Raw genomic sequence first — 20,151 nt, 5'->3', positions numbered from 1 at the left:
TACAAAGTTCAAAGTTAGGTAAACTGTTTGACTGAGGATACAACAGTGGTTACCTTTGGGAGTGCTGACTAGGACGCACAAGAGAGTCTTCTAGAGTCTTGGAAAAGTTCTATATTTTGATTTAGACAGTAGTTACACGGGAGGTAATAGACAGACATACACACAGAGAGATATACATATAGAGACAGAGTATGTATAGGAGGAGACATATCTGTAGAGAGAGAGACATATCTATACCTATATCTATATCTAATATATACGATATGCCAGGAAGGTTGGAAGAAAAACAGAGCATGTAATATACTGAAAACCAAGTGAAGAAAGTGTTTAAAGAATGGAAAAATCAAGGAAATAATGGACTGAGACTTGATATTTGAATTGGCAATGAACAGGCTGCTGATGACTTTGACAAAAGCAGCATCTGTGGAGTGGTGGGGGGAGGGGAGTGAAGTCCTAAGGAGTATGTGTAAGAGAAAATGAGAGTAGAGTTATCTAGAGACAGTGAGTAGAAAATTCTTGAAGAGTTTTGCTGCAAATGGAAGCAGAGGAATGGCATAGTATCTGGCAGCGGAAGTGGGATTATGATAAAATATTTTTAGATGGGTGAAAAAAGCATATTTGTATACTGCTGGGAATGATCCAGTAAAAGGGGAAAATCGATGATATGGGAGAGACAAGAATTTCTGGAATGAATTTTGGGTGGGGGGGAACAAGAGGAAACTGAACCTATTGTACAAACAGAAGAATTGCTTTAGATAGGAGCAGTAACAATAATAGGCAGGAAGGCAGAATATAGGGGCAAAGGTGCAAATAGGTGGGTAAATATGGTGGTGGCGGCAATCTGTGAAAGTTCTCTTGTTATTGCTTCAACTGGTCAGTGGAGGAGGAAGCAAAGTCAGAATCCTAAAATAAGAATGGAAGAGGAGGTGTTAGAAGTTCGAAGAGAGAAGAGAAGGCACAGGCTCAGAAGAGGTGGTAATTTGGAATTACCAGGGCTGTGCTTTTGTTTGAAGTGAGTACAATGGCAGGAGAGGAGGGCAAATGTGTCAAGAGTTTATGCATGAGATTGATTATGGAATTTAAGCTGGGTTAAGAGAGAAGAAAGGACATCAGAAGGTTGAGGGACAGTCAAAGTTGGTAGGTTTCAGTGAGTGTGAAGTAATGTTGGAGTCAGGTTATTAGAGGTAGTAAGCTAGAAAGATAGGATGTAGTGCTCACAAAACGAGATTCGGGAAATCAAAATATGGAAGTGTGCACTACTGGTAATGTGTGGTCTTGGGGTATGACCATGGGAGTGAGTGGCTGAGGTAGGGTGGAGGATATAGGGGATTTTGCTGATGATTTCAAAGGATGAAGGAATATGGGAATCAAACCTTTCACTCCTTGTTCTCCTTGGAGTCCTCTATCACCTGGAGATCCTGGAGGGCCAGGAGGGCCTGCTTCACATACCTCATCACCTGAGATAAGATAAAACAAGAACAGCAAGCCAATTGTTGTAAAATATCCAGAAGACAACAAAGAGAAAGTCTGATAGGCTAGAAAAAAAAGAGATCTATTTTCAGTTATTTCTCTGCATTAATACAACTACCTATAAACAAAAGGAAGATATAATATTAGTGAGAATTTGAAGAACAAATCTAAATATCAAAGAATCACCAAAAAATCAAAAGTAGAAGCAGTGGAAGAATATTTAGCTATCAGAAATACAAAGAATGATGCCAACCTTCAGCTAGATTCACTTATAAATAAAGACAAAACAAAAACAACAATAGAACTTAACAGGAAAAAACTATAGCTTACTAGGAGGGATGTGAGGGCCAGGAGGGCCAGGAGGCCCTGGAAGGCCAGGAGCCCCAGGCTGTCCATCAAGTCCAGGAGATCCAGGAATGGAAATTCCAGGTGGACCTTCATCACCTTTCTGGCCCCTTTCCCCAGGAAAGCCAGGGGGCCCAGGAGGACCTGTAACTGCAAGTCCTAAAATAAAAACAAATACCCATTAAAAGTGATCAAAATGATCTTATTTTAGACATATTACTTTGGGTCTCAATGAGACATTAAGTAATGATAAGATCTTCCTTTAATGTATAATACCAGTTATGTTCTTAGTTTTTTCTATGAGAATCAACACCTAGGGAAAAGATGGAAAGTTCCAATAATGTAAGTACTACTTTGAGTATAAGAAAGAATAATTTAAAGTAGCTTTATTACTTTTGGAAGTGTACTAATAACTAACTCTCTACTCACTCTCCTTTGACACTATGATCTTTTAATCTCAGAAATACCAGGAAGCCATTTACAGGAAGAAAAGAGGCATCTCAAAGTTCTCATGTAAACGTGGCTCTGTTTCTGGACATTCTTCTGTTCCACTATCTGTTCCTGCACCATTAACACACTTTTTCATTACTACAGCTTTATAATGTTTTCAAAACTGGTAAGGAAAATATACCCATCTTTGTTCTTTTTAAAACCATCTTCACTACACTTACAAATTTACTCTTCTAAGTGAATTTCAGAGTCAGCTTGTCAGTTTCATTTTAAAAAAACATTGTAATTTTGAATGAGATTAATTTGAATTTAAAGATTAAATTTTGGTAGAATCGCCTGTATATAATATTGAGTTCTCGCACCAAGTAATAATTAAGTATTATATCTTTCCATTTATTAATTTTATATTATTTAATAGTATTTTACAAAGTTATGAAAGAGATCTTACACATCTTTTGTTTGGTTTATTCTTGGGTAAATTTGATTGCTAATGTCAGTTTTATGACTGTTACTTTTGTTAACTGGATTTTGTCCTCTTATAAGTTTAATTATTTTATTGCTGGTTTAGAGGAAGGTAAGTTATTTAAGTTTGCAACTCATATTTGGCTACCTTGCAAACATTCTAAGTTCTGGTAATTTGTTATTTGATTCTTTTAGGCTCTATGGGTAGATTATCACATGGCCTGTGAATAACCAAAATTTGGTTTGCTTTTTGTTTTTTATCCATACACCTCTTTTTTTCCCAGACTTAGTATGCTGGCTGAGATCTTCAGTATAAGAACAAACGGTATTGGTGACCATATCTTTACCTTATTTTTGACTTGAATGAGAATGCTCCTGATGTTTCACCAAAAAGTATGACATTTCCTGCACAGTCCTGTACTTCCTGTATGAAGTAGATAGCTTCAAGAGAATATAAGACATCAAGTCTTATATTCTGTCATCAAGTTAAGACAATTCCCTTTTTTTATATAAATTTATTTATTTTACTTATTTACTTTTGGCTGCTTTGGTTCTTTGTTGCTGTGCGTGGCTTTCTCTAGTTGTGGCGAGCGGGGGCTACTCTTCATTGAGGTGCGTGGGCTTCTCACTGCGGTGGCTTCTCTTGCTGTGGAGCACGGGCTCTAGGCACACGGGCTTCAGTAGTTGTGGCACATGGGCTCAGTAGTTGTGGCTCACGGGCTCTAGAGCGCAGGCTCAGTAGTTGTGGCACACGGGCTTAGTTGCTCCGCGGCATGTGGGATCTCCCCAGACCAGGGCTCGAACCCGTGTCCCCTGCATTGGCAGGTGGATTCTTAACCACTGTGCCACCAGGGAAGCCCAAGACAGTTCCTTTTTTATTTTTCTGAATTTAACTTATTTTTTTATACAGCAGGTTCTTATTAGTTATCCATTTTATACATATTAGTGTATATATGTCAATCCCAATCTCCCAATTCATCACAGCACCCCACCCCCCCCGCCACTTCCCCCCTTCGTGTCCATACATTTGTTCTCTACATCTGTGTCTCCATTTCTGCCTTGCAAACCGGTTCATCTGTACCATTTTTCTAGATTCCACATATATGTGTTAATATATGATATCTGTTTTTCTCTTTCTGACTTACTTCACTCTGTATGACAGTCTCTAGATCCATCCACGTCTCTACAAATGACCCAATTTCGTTCCTTTTTATGGCTGAGTAATATTCCATTGTATATATGTACCACATCTTCTTTATCCATGCATCTGTCGATGGGCATTTAGGTTGCTTCCATGACCTGGCTATTGCAAATAGTGCTGCAATGAACATTGGGGTGCATGTGTCTTTTTGAATTATGGATTTCTCTGGGTATATGCCCAGTAGTGGGATTGCTGGGTCATATGGTCATTCTATTTTTAGTTTTTTAAGGAACCTCCATACTGTTCTCCATAGTGGCTGTATCAATTTACATTCCCACCAACAGTGCAAGAGGGTTCCCTTTTCTCCACACCCTCTGCAGCATTCGTTGTTTGTAGATTTTCTGATGATGCCCATTCTAACCGGTGTGAGGTGATACCTCACTGTACTTTTGATTTGCATTTCTCTAATAATTAGAGATGGTGAGCAGCTTTTCATGAGCCTCTTGGCCATCTGTACATCTTCTTTGGAGAAATGTCTATTTAGGTCTTCAAGACAGTTCCCTTTTAATCTTAGGTTTTTAAAAAAAATAAATTTATTTATTTATTTATTTGTTTATGTATGGCTATGTTGGGTCTTCGTTGCTGAGTGTCGGCTTTCTCTAGTTGTGGTGAGCAGGGGCTGCTCTTCATTGTGGTGTGTGGGCTTCTCATTGTAGTGGCTTCTCTTGTTGCACAGCACAAGCTCTAGGTGCGTGGGCTCAGGACTTGTGGCACATGGGCTTAGCTGCTCTATGGCATGTGGGATCTTCCTGGACCAGGGCTCGAACCCATGTCCCCTGCATTGGCAGGGGGATTCTTAACCACTGCGCCACCAGGGAAGTCCCTAATCTTAATTTAATAATTTTTTTTTTCCTTTTAAAAATGAATAAGTATTGAATTTTACTCTTTTCCTTGCATCTATTGGCCTATTCTCTTTTAATATGTCAATGTGGTCAATTACAGTGATGTTGAACCATCCTTGCAATCTTAGGGTAAAATCTATTTGGTCATAATATCATATTGTTTAATATACTTCTGGATTGATTTGATAATATTTTATTTAAGATTGTTACTTCCACATTCATAAATGATATTGAACTATAGTTATTTCCAGTGTATCTCCTTGGTGGTTTGGTATTGATCTGCTAAACTGAATTTCCTTTTAAAAAAAATGTCCTGAAACAGTTTATAAACTATGAGAAACACCTGCTCAAGAACTTGGTAGATTTCATCCATAAAACTCTATAAAACCACCCACAAAACCAGTGCTTTTTCATGGAGACCATTAACGTTTCAAAAACTTCTATGGTAATTGATCTACTCAGGTGTCCTACTTTCTCAGGAAAATTTTATTACTTTATATTTTCTGTTTCATGAGGAATGTATATTTCACCTAGAATTTAAAATATATTGACATAGTTTTATAGTTTTCTTGTAATCTAAAAATTTTAATTGTATTTATGGTAATAATCTTTTTTCTTTACTGATTTTATTTGTGCCTTCTCTTCCCTTTATCTTGATCATATTTTATTTTTACCTTTCTCAATTTTTTCCGTCTATTTTGTTTGTGCTTGTTTTTTTTTAAAATTTGTATTGGAGTATAGTTGATTTACAATGTTGTGTTAGTTTCAGAGGTACAGCAAAGTGAATCAGTTATACATATACATATATCCACTCTTTTTTAGATACTTTTCCCATATAGTCCATTACAGAGTACTGAGTAGTGTTACCTGTGCTATACTGTAGGTACTTGTTAGTCATCTATTTTGTATATAGTAGTGTGTATATGTCAATCCCAGTCTCCCAATTTATCCCTCCCCGCCCTTTGCCCCCTGATAACCATAAGTTTGTTTTCTACATCTGTAACTCTATTTCTGTTTTGTAGATAAGTTCATTGGTAGCCTTTTTTTAGATTCCACATATAAGCGCTATCATATGATATTTGTCTTCCTCTGTCTGACTTATTTCACTCAGTATGACAATCTCTAGGTCCATGCATGTTGCTGCAAATGGCATGTGCTTGTTTTATTTCTTATTATTTTTCCAACTTAGCTCATTTATTTTCAGTATCTCTAATTTTGTGATAAATTAAGGGTACAATGAGTTTTGATACGAGGTTGTTTATTTAGCATTTAGTAGTTCATCATCTACATTTCTGTATTCTCTTTACCTCTAGAGTTATTTAGAAATATGCACTTTAATATACAAATATTTGGTGCTTTTTGTTGTTAATTTCTGACTTCATTTCACTGTGGTCACAGAGCATGGCCCGCATATAATTTTAAAAGATTTTTTCTGGTCTAATAGAGTCAATTTCTATAAATGCTTCATGTGTGTTTGAAAAGAATGTACATTCTCTGCTGCACACACAGCTTTTCTCTCTCCCCCATAAATACAGCTTAATTGTGTTGCTCAAATCATTTATATCCTTATTTATTTTTCACTTACTTGATATATTGGGGAGTTGCCAAATTATCCCTTGTAGTTTATCAGTTTTCATTTTACATATTCAAAGCTATATTTTTAGATGCGTAAGTTTAGTGACCTTTATATCACTGTGGTATAAGTTGTCTATCCATGTGAAATATCTGTTTTTTAATGCATTTTTTCATTGAATTCTATTTCATACTGTATTAGAATTGCTAAACCAGCTTTACTTTTGGTAGCATTTGCTTAATATCTTCCCATTGCTTTATTTTCAAATTTTCTATGTTGTTTTACTTTAGATATGTCTACTGTGCACAGCATACAGATATTTTTATTCCAATTTTATTTTAGTTTTTGTCTACTAATCAGCATTTAGTCTTTTCACATTTATTGGAGTTGCTGATTTATTTTTAACTTCTTCTTGTCATTTTATTTATTTTTTTCTATTTATTCAGGTTTATCTGTGTCTGTTTTATCCCAATCCTAATTTGTGTGACATAGATCCAGCTTTTTGGTCATCTTCTTTCCTCAACAAGTAAGTAATGTATATTATTTCTATTCTTTTCTAGTGGTTACTATTAAAATGTTTAACCTATGTACTAAAACTTATATTTTTCGAAAAACTTAGAGAGTTAATAATATTTATATTCTCTCCCTCTAACAAAACAAAAAACCTTATCATTCACTTCCCCATTCTCTCTGTACGTCCATATCCTGTTTTAGTCATGTGTACAATTATACTTCCATATTGTTACTTAAAATGCTTCTGTTATTTTTTATGATCCATACTTACTTAGACTTAAAATACTTTATCAATATCTTTCCTAACCACTGATTCTTGTATCTTACCCACCCCCACCGCCAACTTCATCCTGAATTCATTGTCTTCTTCTTGGAGTAAAACCTCCAGTAACTATTTCAGAGAAGATCTGGAGGTAGTAAACTTTCTAAGCATCCCATCTTCACGCTAGGATGATAGTTTGATGTAATATAGAATCTCAAATTCATAGTTATTTTTCCTTATTACTTTGAAAATGTGCTCCATTATCTTCCTCTTATTCTCACTGCTTTGTAGGTGATCTGCCTTTGCTCTCAGACAGTTTTTAAGAATTTCTTTTTACCCTTAAATTCTAAAATGTGTCTAGTTACGTATTTTTGTATTATTATTTTACTTTTGCTTCGTAATTCATAAGCCTTTTCACAGGGAATCATTTTTTAATAGATAGAAGTTCTCAGCCATTAATTTTTCAAATATTGCTTCTTGTCCTATTCTCTCCTTGAACTCATTCTTGCTGGATTTTGGGACTTCTAGGTTTATCCTTTGTGCGTCTTAAATTTTATTTCATACTATCTAACACTCTAACTTTTTTGCTACATCCTTGGAGAATTCTTTATCTCAATTTTCCAGACACAGTATGTGTTTAGTCCACTACCCTGAAGTTCAAAATCCAAAGTGCATACTTAGAGCAAAATGGGACCCACAATTTATTCTCTTTCTCCTTGGGAGGAACACTGAGTGTCACTCATCTCATCATGTTAATATTTCATTAGCCAAATATTTTTGAAGGAAAAGTAACCATAATTTATTATACATGTACGTGTGACAGATACTGTAGATGTTTTTTCAAATTTTACATAAATCCTTACTATCACCTCATTTCACAGAACATCCAAATAAACATGCTAAACAAGGGTACTGCTCAATTTGTGGCCAAATTAGAAATGCTCTACTATACTGTGTATCTTCAACAAAGGAATGATATAATACTCAGTATTGAGCTCCAAGATTTTACTGCACGGCAAAATCACCATGGGGATTTCTAGGTAGATGTTTCTGGAATTCTAAGTGGATAGTGCTATTTACTATATAAAAATACAGTAAATCTTACATAACTAGGCATTATTAGCACAATGTTCCCTTTTATAACAGCATGAAAGGTATAATGATTAATTTTTGGATCATAGTACTGTTTGGTGTAATTTATTAATAACAAAAGGTAGAAATGGTATTTTTTTTAGGGTAAAAGGACACTATTCAAGTAACTTTGCTTTTTTTTTTTTTTTTTAAAGTACAGGTAAGAAACTTGGTGAGAAAAGCTATAGTAAGAGTTGAGAAGTTTCTGTCAATTAAAAAATACCTCTGCCTTCTACTGCCATGCTCACCCTGGAACTAGTATGATAATACTGTATACTTGGATTAGTAAAGATACTATAAATCCAAGGCTATTAAGTACAGTACAGCCTCTTTTACCTGGAGGTCCAGGAAGGCCAGGTGGACCCTGTATTCCAGGAAATCCTCGCTCTCCTTTTTCTCCAGGCAAGCCAGGTAACCCAATGTTTCCTTTTTCTCCTACAGTTACACCAGTTCCAGGCCTAGGAATTACCTTTATTATGAAAGAAAAAAATAAAGGAATTCAAAGAGGAAGAGACTTGTTCTTCTGAAAATAACCTAGCAGCTACATATGATTACAGTGTATCACTGTCACAAAATGTTCAGATGCAAAATCATCAAGACTACTTACGTAGATTGTGAGTCATATTCTATGTTACTTCTATGCTTCAACAGATTAGAAAATGTTCAATGCCAGTACTAATATTACCACCCTCCTGAGCCCCAGACTTACAGAGCTAGAATTATGTTTGATGTCTCTTATCTTATAATTCACATTTGATTCATTCCAATCACCTAAGCCTGATAATTCTTTACTAAAAATGTCTCTCCAATGTGTCCCCTTCTTTCTTGTTGCAACAGCTTCTATCCTTACTTTACATTTGTACTAACAGAAGTAACTCTGAGCTTGTCCCATTTAATCCAAATCTACTACTTGGACACACTTCCTCAAAAACCAATTTTTCTGTGTTGCTTATCCTGTTAAAGGATTCAAAATTGTTCACTACTTCTTACTATATCTGATGTCACTTTTAACCATGGACTCTGTCAAGTTACTTCTCACTCCCAATACCTCTCTCACCCGTTTCATGTCCTGAATGACCTTTTAGGAGAGTGAGGTCTGATTATAACCACTTCATGTATCTTGCACATTCCTGCTTTTGCCTTTGAATATGCCATTCTAAACATCTATAATGCCTTCCCCCAATCTTTCTCTTTGTCAACCCACATTTCTTTCTTCTTCTTAAAAAAAAAAAAGAAAAAAAAGAAAACACATCTCTACCAGGAAGGCTTTACTAATCAAAATCAACTAGCTGATCATTCCCTTTCTATCTTCTTAGAACCTTATGCCTAAATAATTTTACATTAAACAATCTAAATATAAAGAAATTAACTTCATAGAGCTATAAAGGTAAAGTAAGCTTTACATTTAAGAAACTATCAGTTTGAGACAGAAATCATCACCTACTGGCAAAGTGAGATAATTATCCTGGCTCTTTTGGATATAAGAAATATTCAGACAAATGGACACTGAAATCTGTGGGACCTAGAATTGGGATAGTAGTTCAAAAGGGGAAGTGAGCTGTTGGATTGGATTGCACTCTCAAAATTTCCATTTCTTCTGATGTTCATCAAAATTTTATTTCATTTTTTAGAGAAATTGCTTCTTAGAGAAGTAAAACTCTGATTTTAAAATGAAAGTCAATAAAAATTGTCTAAGATCTTCAAGTACCTCCTCATTAGATTTGGTAAAGTACCAAGTATCAATATCTGAGACTCACTTATGGACAAAAATAATTAATGTTATTCAAATGTCTGAACATATAGGTTTTATGGCAATTGACCCTTTGCAGCTTCAGTGCAGCCTAAAGTCAAGAGTCTTAGCAAATTTCAATGATAGGAAAACCAATATGTCAACTGCAACAGTGACATTTTATTCTTAATAAGAATGAAAATATATTTGACTAGAATTTCATGGTGAATGCAAACATGACAGAAGATTTGTAAACCCCTCAAGTATTCCTTTACAGAGCAGTTCCCTACATTTCTGATTAAGAGCCCCTAGAAAGCACACACTCAGGGAAGAAAGAGGTGTGAATCAGACAATTACAAATTGAGAAAACCTATTAAGACCAAATCCATCTTTCCCCTGAGCTCTGCAGGGGAAAGGACCAATCCCCTAGTTCCCCAACACTTTCTTTTTTTGAAACTTTGTAAGCAACACTTGCACCACCTGCTGGTTACTTGAGAAATGATTTGGCAATCATGATGCAAAACAACCTAATGCCGTAATTTTGGACCTTTATTATGGAGAAGTAATACACAGGCAGAACAATACAAAGACTTTGAGGTCAACATCACTGAAGTTTTGGATGTAAAGACTTTTAAGCCAGGAAAAGTTGATCTTGGAATTTTGTGTTCTATGAGGAAAAGGTACGGAGTATATAATTAAAACATGAAAATTAAAATGCACTAATAAACTTAATAAATAAAAACTGAAACAAAAAACTTACAAGTCCAGGAGGCCCAGTTGGGCCAATGTCACCCTTTTGGCCCTGTTCAATACAATTGTAAAACAGGTTAGTAAAAATCACATGAAAACATCAATTTCCTCAAAGATATAACAGATAACTATGTTTCATAAAGACCCAGAAATCCATAATAAAATATCTCAAAGAGAAATACAAAATGAGGTAATGAAACAGTACTTAGCTAAGCCTAGGAAGACCTGTGACGTTGTCTCAGATTTACAAGCTCTATGATGCTGACTAAATCAATTAACTTCTCTGCCTTATCTATAGACCAGACTTCTAAGGTATGTCTAGCTGTAACATCCTTTGATTTTAAGATTCCTAGTTTCCAGCAAACTATAAATACTCTATAAAGAAGATGCTGATTTACAAACTGGTAGCACTAGAATCAGCTATAATCATTACATTTTTGTTTTTTACATTTAGCCATGTTCCTTTTCAAAAAACTTGTCAACGGCATAAATTTAGTGTCATTTCCATTAGTGACAGATATTTTAGAGCTGATGGACTTAAGTATCATCAGGAACAGTTAATAAATCATAATTACTTTTGTGACTTTGCTCTTAGAATCTAATGAAAGACAAATTCAGACAAAACTGTTTACCCTTAACCAGTAGCTACAACAGCTGAAGAACACAGTATTCAGCTGTTAACTCTACTGGCCAAGACCCAAGAATAGATATCTCTCTCACACCTCTATTCTCATTCTAGACTTGTTCATAGGAACCTTTCATCTATCTATAAACTCCTTTTAGTTTACGAAGATACTCTATCCTATAACTTTACTTACACTAGAAAAACAAAATTCTATTCTCTGAGTATTTATTCTAGCTGTGCCTCTAAAGCCAAGCTAGAACTTGGATCTAGTTTAGAGATAAACCACCATTAAAACGTGTGCCCTCTGGGTACATTCAAGTTTGTAACACCTTTCCCTCCTTGCCTGCAGAACAAAGCTTTTCAGTTTTGGTTTTCATAGAAAGCAATTAAAGATCAGAGAGATTGGAAAACTGGATGTTTTGTGATTTGCTATAAATAGGAGAACTGTGTGCTTCATACATTCTTTCAAAGTCACTTTTAAAATAGGCTACTAAATAAATGACTTCAGTCAGGCTGCATAGCCAAATGAAAAAAACAACAAAGAATTAGCCACGGACTTCCAGACAATAACTGTGTAGAGAATGGAAATGTTTAGTGGCAACATTCTAAATTCACAACTATATAAGCCTTTTTAGTATGAGGACCTGACTAAAATAGTGGCTAAATCCTCTTTCTGGAGAACAAAAGTTTTGCCGATACATGCTCAAAGCAAAGGCATCAACTTTTAACAATGGAAATGCTAAAGTTAAACATTTCTCCATGTATTTCTATCACATGGACTGTGATTTAGGATAGTGAATGAAAATTTAGAGGAACTGGTATAACAGAAAAGAGAGCAACACCAAAAGATGGATAAAGAAGGTATGTTTTGAATACAAAAGCTAGTTATTTAGAATTTTTTCATTTATAACTCAAACTTGGGCAAGAAAAGGATTGTGCTAACTGGAATAAAACCGGTCACTTCAAAGTGTTAAAATTCTTACCTTTTCTCCATCCCTTCCTGGTTCACCAGGGTAACCAGGATCACCAGGCAAACCCTTTAAAACATGGAAGACAGAGTGACATCAGCAAAAATGGTGGAGTAATAAGGACCTCCAAAAATCCTCTCCTCCATGAAAGCAACAAGGACACTTGCAAAAATGGTCAGAGTCAACCTTTTTAGAACTCTAGAAATTAACCAAAGGCTTGCAGCAATCCAGGAAGTGTTTCTTGAAAAAAAAATAAAAGATTGAATCTTGGTGAGAACACAGAGGTTTGTGGCTCTATTCCCATCACACTTCCTCAGCTCCGCAGTAGCCTTGAAAACCAACAGCTCACAATCAAGGTAAAAACCAGCAGCACAGCAGCAACTGGAAGGGAAAGAACCAGGTTGAAGCTTCTTCAAAGCCCCATTCCCAGAGAACTGTCATTTTTGACCTGTCTGGTGGTTCCCAGAAAGATCCCACTTGCATGGCTATCTTTATTTGACCTAATTTAGTTCTCCCAGTGCAAACAGAGAAAAGCGTTTTCCCTGGGGATATCAGTCAAAAACAATCAGAGGCAATTGCTGAACATCATGGCTGCCTAAATCACTGTTCCAAAGGAAGCCAGTAACTGAGGCCCTGAATTGAACCCCACCTTATGCCATTTTATATGTTTAAGCCATTGGTGAATCTAGAGTTTATAAGCTGAGGACTGCCTGTTTAGGAAAATCATCTGGAAATCAATTTATCTGACTTTATAACTTCCAGTCTTGTTAAGAATGCTTCCCTTTCCTTCAGAATAGTCTCCAAATTTCATCAAATTTTCTATCTGTCCTTGCAAACCTCTTTTAACATCTATGGTGGATACTCTTGAAACTGAGGCTGCCTGAAATAATGTTCCTGGACTTGCATATTTTATTTTCCTCTTTTTTTGGTAGCAATTAGAATTATATGTCAAAACTTTTACTGAAAAAACTTACATTCACACAAAAAATAGTATGTGAATGTTTTTAGCAGTTTATTCATGATGGCCAAAACCAGAAACAACCAAAATGTCCTTCAATGGGTAAATGCATAAACAAACCTTGGTACATCCATATAACCACATACTGGTCAGCAATTAAAAGTTAATGAACTACTGATATACAGTACAGTGCGTTATGCTATATGAAAGAATTCTGATTCAAAAAGCTATACACAATGTGACTCCATTTATATGCTACTCTGGAATAGGCAGCATTATAGGGATGGAGAACAGATCAGTTGTTTCCAGGGGTTTTGGGGAAGGGTAGGGAATAGCTACAAAGGATCGTGAGGGAACTTTTGAGGGGACGGAACTATTTTGTATTATGGAGATCGTTACACAACTGTATGTGTTTAGCAAAACACACAGAACTGTACACTAAAAATGGTTCATTTTACTGTATACAAATTATATTTCAATAAATCTGACAAAAATCTGTCTTGAAAGACAGAGAAATTTCAAATTCACATTCAGAAAAGAAAGAAAGCATAATTTCCATTCATTTAAACTACTTCCAGACCCAAGCTTCTTTGCCATCCTGCTTCTTTACCAACATGTACAAATGTTGCCATTTTTTTTTTGAGGGAAGGGATAGACTTTAAATACTCACTGGAATTCCTGGTTGGCCATTCTCTCCATCTTTGCCCGGTTTACCCTATAGGATTCAAGGAAATGTAAGAATATATATTTGTTATTTGGAAATATAAGGTTAAAAAATATAACAAGCTTTTTCCTGCCTGGGACTCTCTTAAGTAGACTTTTTGGACTTCAATGTTATAATAAATAAATGAATATGTCAGTCATGACATTTTGAGGCAATGAAAGCAGGATTTAAGAGGAAAAAAAGAAAATGACATACATGTGCATGTGCACCGGCATGCACACACACACACATAGACACATTTAAAATTTTTTGCAAAGAGTATTAGTAGCCATAACACTTACTCTTTTGCCAGGCTCTCCTTGCTCACCCTTCTCACCTTTCATACCACCTGGAGGACCCTGTACACACAAAAGTAATTTTACATTGGTTCATGGAGTACTATGTGTCAATATCAATTTACATTAAATGATGCTAAAGAATTTTAGGTTACTTACTGGAGGACCACGTATCCCTGGAGGTCCAGGAGGCCCTCGGTCACCAGGAAGTCCCTATGCAGTAGTAGGGAGAAGGAAAGCAATATAAATACTGTTAGTACTAGAGCTAGCTAGGAACACTTTTAACAAGCTGAACTATAGACTCATGTAATATAACCAAAGATAATAAGATGTTTCAAATTCAAAGTTGATACCTACTAGGCAAAAAATCTAGAGCCATCTTTGCTCATTTCAGTTAAGTTTTAGGACAAGCCAAGTTTTGAGGTAAATAGCAAGAAAACACTTCAAATTAAAGTATTAATGATATTTTTTAGTTTATTTATTTATTTTATTTTTGGTTGCATTGGGTCTTTGTTGCTGCACACAGGCTTTCTCCAGTTGCGGCGAGTGGGGGCTACTCTTTGTTGCGGTGCTAGGGCTTCTCATTGCGCTGGCTTCTCTTGTGAAGCACAGGCTCTAGATGTGTGGGCTTCAGTAGTTGTGGCATGCGGACTCAGTAGTTGTGGCTCGCGGGCTCTAGAGTGCAGGCTCAGTAGTTGCGGCACCCGGGCTTAGTTGCTCCGCGGCATGTGGGATCTTCCTGGACCAGGGCTCGAACCCGTGTCCCCTGCATTGGCAGGCGGATTCTTAACCACTGCGCCACCAGGGAAGTCCCAAAAGTATTAATGATTTTTTATTCTTATAAAATATTTTATAAAAAGCAAGGGTACCTAAAACTTGGAGATTTGGGAGCTATATAACACACATACTTTGGCAGAGATTTAAATGGCCCAATACATATTGATGGTAGAGTTTCAGTATAATTTGTCCTTTATTCTTAACTTTCTTATTAGCATTTAAGTGAAACAACAGTGCACACACTCTATTGAAGGGTGAGCCACTATTCTATAGAAGGTGTGTTTGATCCCCTCATCTACTCTAGTAGAAGCAATGTATCAGAAAATTATTTCTAAAAATGACAAGATTTTATAGAGTAATACCATCTTTCTCCCTGCATATCAGTGAAATGTAGAGAACACAGTCATCTAAAACAATGACAATCTATCTTACCATGACTTGATTTTGTATATAAAGGTATTATTCACAATAGCCAAAAATGGAGAAAAATCCAAGTGCCCATCAACTGTTGAATTAATAAATAAAATGTGGAATATACACACATAGGAATATTATTCAGCCATAAAAAGGAACAAAGTACCAGTACATGCTACAACATGGATGAACTTGAAAACATTATAATAAGTAAAAGAAACCAGACAGAGAAGACCGTATATTGTATGATTCCATTTATACAAAATGTCCAAAATAGGCAACTCTACAGATCCAAAAATTAGATTGGTGGTTGCCCAGGGCTCGAGAGTTTGGGGAGAAATGGGGAGCCACAACTAACTGGTATGGGGTTTTGTTGGAGGGGGCTCATGAGAATATTCTAAAATTAAATTGTAGTGGTGGTTTCACCACCCTGTGAATATACTAAAAAAAAATGTAATTGTGCCCTTTAAATGGGTGAATTGTATGGTATATAAAGTATATCTCAATCAAGCTATTTTAAAATTTTAATTATCTCAAATCCTTGTTATTTTAAAAGGACTTTCACATATAACCTTATTCCAGCTTGTAATGCATTTTAATGGAATGCTACTTTCATAGCAAGATATTCATTGATTTCCTCCCTACATACTCACCTGATCTCCTTTCTGAAACTCTACATCAATTGGTCTTTTCTGTTCACTGATCTGTCCAGGTGGCCCAGGGGGGCCCTGAAGACCTTGCTCACCCTGTTTGCAAGATAAAATAAGAATGTGATATTTCATAGTTTAAACAGACAATAATATAACATGTAAGCTAAGACAGTTGCAAGAAGCAAAAACACAAGTTCAAATGACTATGAAAGGAAAAAACTGAGGGCTAAATAAGCAACTTTCGTCTTTACTCACCTTTTCACCCTTGGGTCCCTGGAAATTTAAGCCCATATTCCCCTGAAAAGAGAGATTTCAATTTAAAACCTCATTGACAATAACAAAAATAATCCACACCAAATAAAAGATGTAAAAAAAAAAAGAAAACTACCTTTGGTCCTGGAAGTCCTGGTGGGCCAGGAGGGCCCTAAGAATAAAAGACACAGAAAAGGGAAAAAAGTGTTATATTAATGAGTATATTAAAAAATTATTTGGTTTCATAAAAAGTGAGGACTGAAAAAGCCCTTCAAAATAATATTTCCTGGGTTTTTTTTCTCATTGCTTTCTAGTCAGAGACACACATTTAAATTGATTTAAAGAAACTAGATGATTGTGGAGACTTCTCATGACAGGCTACAAGTGGGCGGGGGAAGAAATGCAAGGATGGGTAGAGGCAGAGGAGTAGCACTCGTGCCAAAAATCAATACAAAAGTTAATCTCAACAAACATCAAATTTATCATGTCAGAATTATAGGTTAAATTTAGGTACCATAAGACAATTAACTGTCTAGTTCTATAAAGCATGTGTTTACTTTTTTAGTCCAGTTTTATTTTATATAATCTTTGTATATTTGAGAATGTTTGAAGGTTTGAAAAGTTAAATTGGCATTTGTCTGCCCAAGTATATCACTTCTTGATGTCAGCTGACCTATTTATTTACATATTGTACCTTGGTGGCATTTCTAAGACTTTGCTTCATCTGTTGAATCAGGGTTAATTGCAGAGACATTAAGAAGTACACAGTGAATCTGTTATGTGGTCACAAGAGTTAACGAAATTCAAGGTGTAACAATACACCTAGGGTAGGCCAAGGTTGTAATAAGAGAGTTAGGAAAAAGTGCCATGGTCCAGAATCTCATGTGTTGCAAGACACCTACAACTAAAACAAACTAAACTCAGAGGTTTTCTAATCCTCTCCCAAAGATTTCTAAAAAAGCTGAAATCACAATATTTTTCTGGTAGATCTTCTAGTATTTATCGAACGTTATTTCCTTCATTCATGAATAGAGGACCAATTGTCACAAGCAAAAATGTACACTCTATAAAGGTATAATGAAAACTGTCACTTAAATATATGGTAGATGAGAGATAGAGTGGCATATGAGAAATTACTTTGAAGTACAATTTTCTTGCCCTTTTAAGAGGGCAACAGCAGAGCTCTAAGTCTAAAACATGACTTGAATGAAATCTAAGTATTTCAGGGGTAAAAGTACTTACAATTTATTACAGTAGAAAATATAAGTGACCATACAGGTAGTAAAGTAAGAGAACTGGTTGCACATTCAGGGTCTTTATAAGTTTTTGCTTCTTTCCTGGGGAATACCAATCCTTATCCCATTGCACAGTGATTCACTACCCTCACCAATCCTACTGTTTTGTTACAGGTCCTTAAGAAATGAGAGCCAATTTTTTTGTGAATACCTGTTTTGTGAATACCTCTTTAACAGCAAACCACAGCTTGAAGAAACATATTTCATCAAGTGACTAAAGAACTGCCTTAGAAGACTTCATAAGATGGCCAGAACTGACAAAATATTTTAATCTTTCCTTTTGTGTACTTCATTTTTTCCATCTATAAAATGGAGCTATTAGCATATATATTGTTCACCATAACACTGTAAAATCTCCCATAAATAAGAAAATTTAAGAAAACTATAGATCATGAACACTGTAAATACATTATACTTTCAAGTAATACAAATAATATTAATATTTGTGAAAGAAATCAAAAGAAAAGGAGAAATGAAATTACAGAAGCAAGCTTACCATCAAACCTGGTGGTCCTAGGGGACCAATTGGCCCTGGTATACCAGTGGGACCAGCTGGGCCCTGTTACAAAGGAAGTAAAGAAAAGGATGAGAAAAAAACTCTCACTGTATTGTATAAAGAACTAAGTGGATGAAATTCTAACTTCAGTTGCCAGAATTCTATTCTACAGTTCTATAATTTTGAAGTGTTATAAGCAGAATTTTAAAATGTAGAAGAATAAAAGCATTAAATAACTATAAAGAAATTCAACTAAACAGAATGGAGGCATTAGAAAACTTATGTTTTACAGTGGTACATAACAAATGTGGGACAAACACATAGTAAGGAAGTTTTAAAATATAAAGCAATTATGATGGGCATTTAGTGGGGCTTTTATGCTAGAAATGGGAAGGGAAAGGCTGCTAGATTCAAGGTGGCTTCTCTAATTTTAAAATAAAAATAAATAAGATTAAAGACAAAGAGGGAAGTGAGAATAACTGGGACAAAAGGTAAGGGAATGATGTAACTGTTTTGGAACACAATTTGGCATCTTAAGAAGTTGAAATTTTGACTGCCCTGAAATCTAGTAATTTTATATCTAGGTATAAATCCTGGATTATTCTGTAATTTAAAAAAACCTCAAAACAACCCAAATATCCAACAATAGGAGATCAGAGAAACAAATTCTAGTATATTCAAACAAGGACTGTTATACAGAAGTGAAACTGAATGAACTACAGCTTCATACAATAATATGAATGAATCTTAACATACCAAATAGAAAAAGTTGGAGAAAACTACACATAAATTTTGTATTATTTCAAAAGCTAAATACTCTTGTTTAAAGATATATGCATATATAATAAAACTATTTTTAAGAAGCAATGGAAAACCCAGGATGGTAGTCACATCTTGGGAGAATGCAGAAGGACGTGGCTGCCAAGGAAACCACAGGTTGATTCAAAATTATTTGTAATGTTCTAGTTCTTAAACACTGTGTTGGGTTCATAAGTGTTCATTTGGTTGTTATGCTTCATAACCTACATATATTTTGCATGTATTCTGATATTTTCAAATATAACATAATACAAATTTATAAGAGATAAAAGATTGGGAATACTTAAGAACATATGGATGGGTTATATCAAGTATGGAATGAGAAGGTGGCTAATGAAAACAGTTCCTGACATTGTATCTTAGTGATCAAATACTAGAAAGTACTGATTTTTATTTTTGGCAAAGGGATCAATCTTCATGAAAAATAAACCTCAAGAAATTAATTTCCTAATCTATAAATTCCCAAAAGTTATTGTTGTCTCCATGTATGTTATGTGTAGGCTGACATGACTATTTTTCTGAAGATAATACTTGATGTTCACTATGTATAAATTTTATTCTTTTAGCTTTCAAAATATGTTCATGTTATATATAACTGATAATGTTACAAATTATGTCTTCTAATATCTTAAATGGGAAACCCACAATTTTTATTTTTAATCAGACCATTTACTCCTACCACCCTACTGATAACCACAGCATAGGAATAAGAATATAGAAGCCTATTTCTGCTGTGAAACCCCAAAACAAAAATTTCCATGGAAACTGGACTGAGAGTTAAAAGAACAAAGCAGCGCTTCTTAAAATTCTCCCTGGTCCAGAATACTTTTATTTTCACGTACAAGGTACCTGCAATGTCTATCAAACCTCAGGTGATAATTTCTATAACTAAAATAGAGAGTATTAAAGGCTGAGGATAAAAAAGTGATGCTGTGATCTGATTTAATCAGTATAGCAAAGAAGAAAATCACCAGATGTTTACCTGTATTCCAGGAGGACCTGGAAATCCTGGATTACCCTTTGGCCCTGGCAGTGATGACACAATTACACTACCTGGTTCTCCCTGAAAGAAATCATCAATGGAAATTTAAGTAGTAGTTATGATACATGAAAACTGGCAAGAACACAAAAAAGTGATCTGAGAATTCAATCTGTCACAGAAGTGTCCCC

The 20,151-nt window shown here is 35.2% G+C and overlaps 1 protein-coding gene across 2 annotated transcripts in view; it reads right to left on the bottom strand.

The window, feature by feature from the left end:
- COL4A5 (collagen type IV alpha 5 chain) overlaps positions 1-20,151 on the bottom strand; it is a 243,894-nt gene that overhangs the window by 80,453 nt on the left and 143,290 nt on the right. For both annotated transcript variants that reach the window (XM_007196386.2, XM_057538818.1), the window contains exons 9-21: positions 19,964-20,044; positions 18,163-18,225; positions 16,508-16,543; positions 16,375-16,416; positions 16,123-16,215; positions 14,438-14,491; positions 14,285-14,341; positions 13,950-13,994; positions 12,337-12,390; positions 10,739-10,780; positions 8,586-8,718; positions 1,801-1,974; positions 1,374-1,457 (exon numbers count right to left, since the gene is read on the bottom strand). In XM_007196386.2, the coding sequence (XP_007196448.2) occupies positions 1,374-1,457; positions 1,801-1,974; positions 8,586-8,718; positions 10,739-10,780; positions 12,337-12,390; positions 13,950-13,994; positions 14,285-14,341; positions 14,438-14,491; positions 16,123-16,215; positions 16,375-16,416; positions 16,508-16,543; positions 18,163-18,225; positions 19,964-20,044 (958 nt within the window). The remainder of the gene's footprint in view (positions 1-1,373; positions 1,458-1,800; positions 1,975-8,585; positions 8,719-10,738; positions 10,781-12,336; positions 12,391-13,949; positions 13,995-14,284; positions 14,342-14,437; positions 14,492-16,122; positions 16,216-16,374; positions 16,417-16,507; positions 16,544-18,162; positions 18,226-19,963; positions 20,045-20,151) is intronic.

The sequence above is a fragment of the Balaenoptera acutorostrata genome, chromosome X (assembly GCF_949987535.1).
Source record: "Balaenoptera acutorostrata chromosome X, mBalAcu1.1, whole genome shotgun sequence".
In the NCBI taxonomy this organism is placed as follows: domain Eukaryota; kingdom Metazoa; phylum Chordata; class Mammalia; order Artiodactyla; family Balaenopteridae; genus Balaenoptera; species Balaenoptera acutorostrata.
Note: the sequence above shows the minus strand (reverse complement) of the source record. Positions and strands in the feature narration are given on the sequence as shown.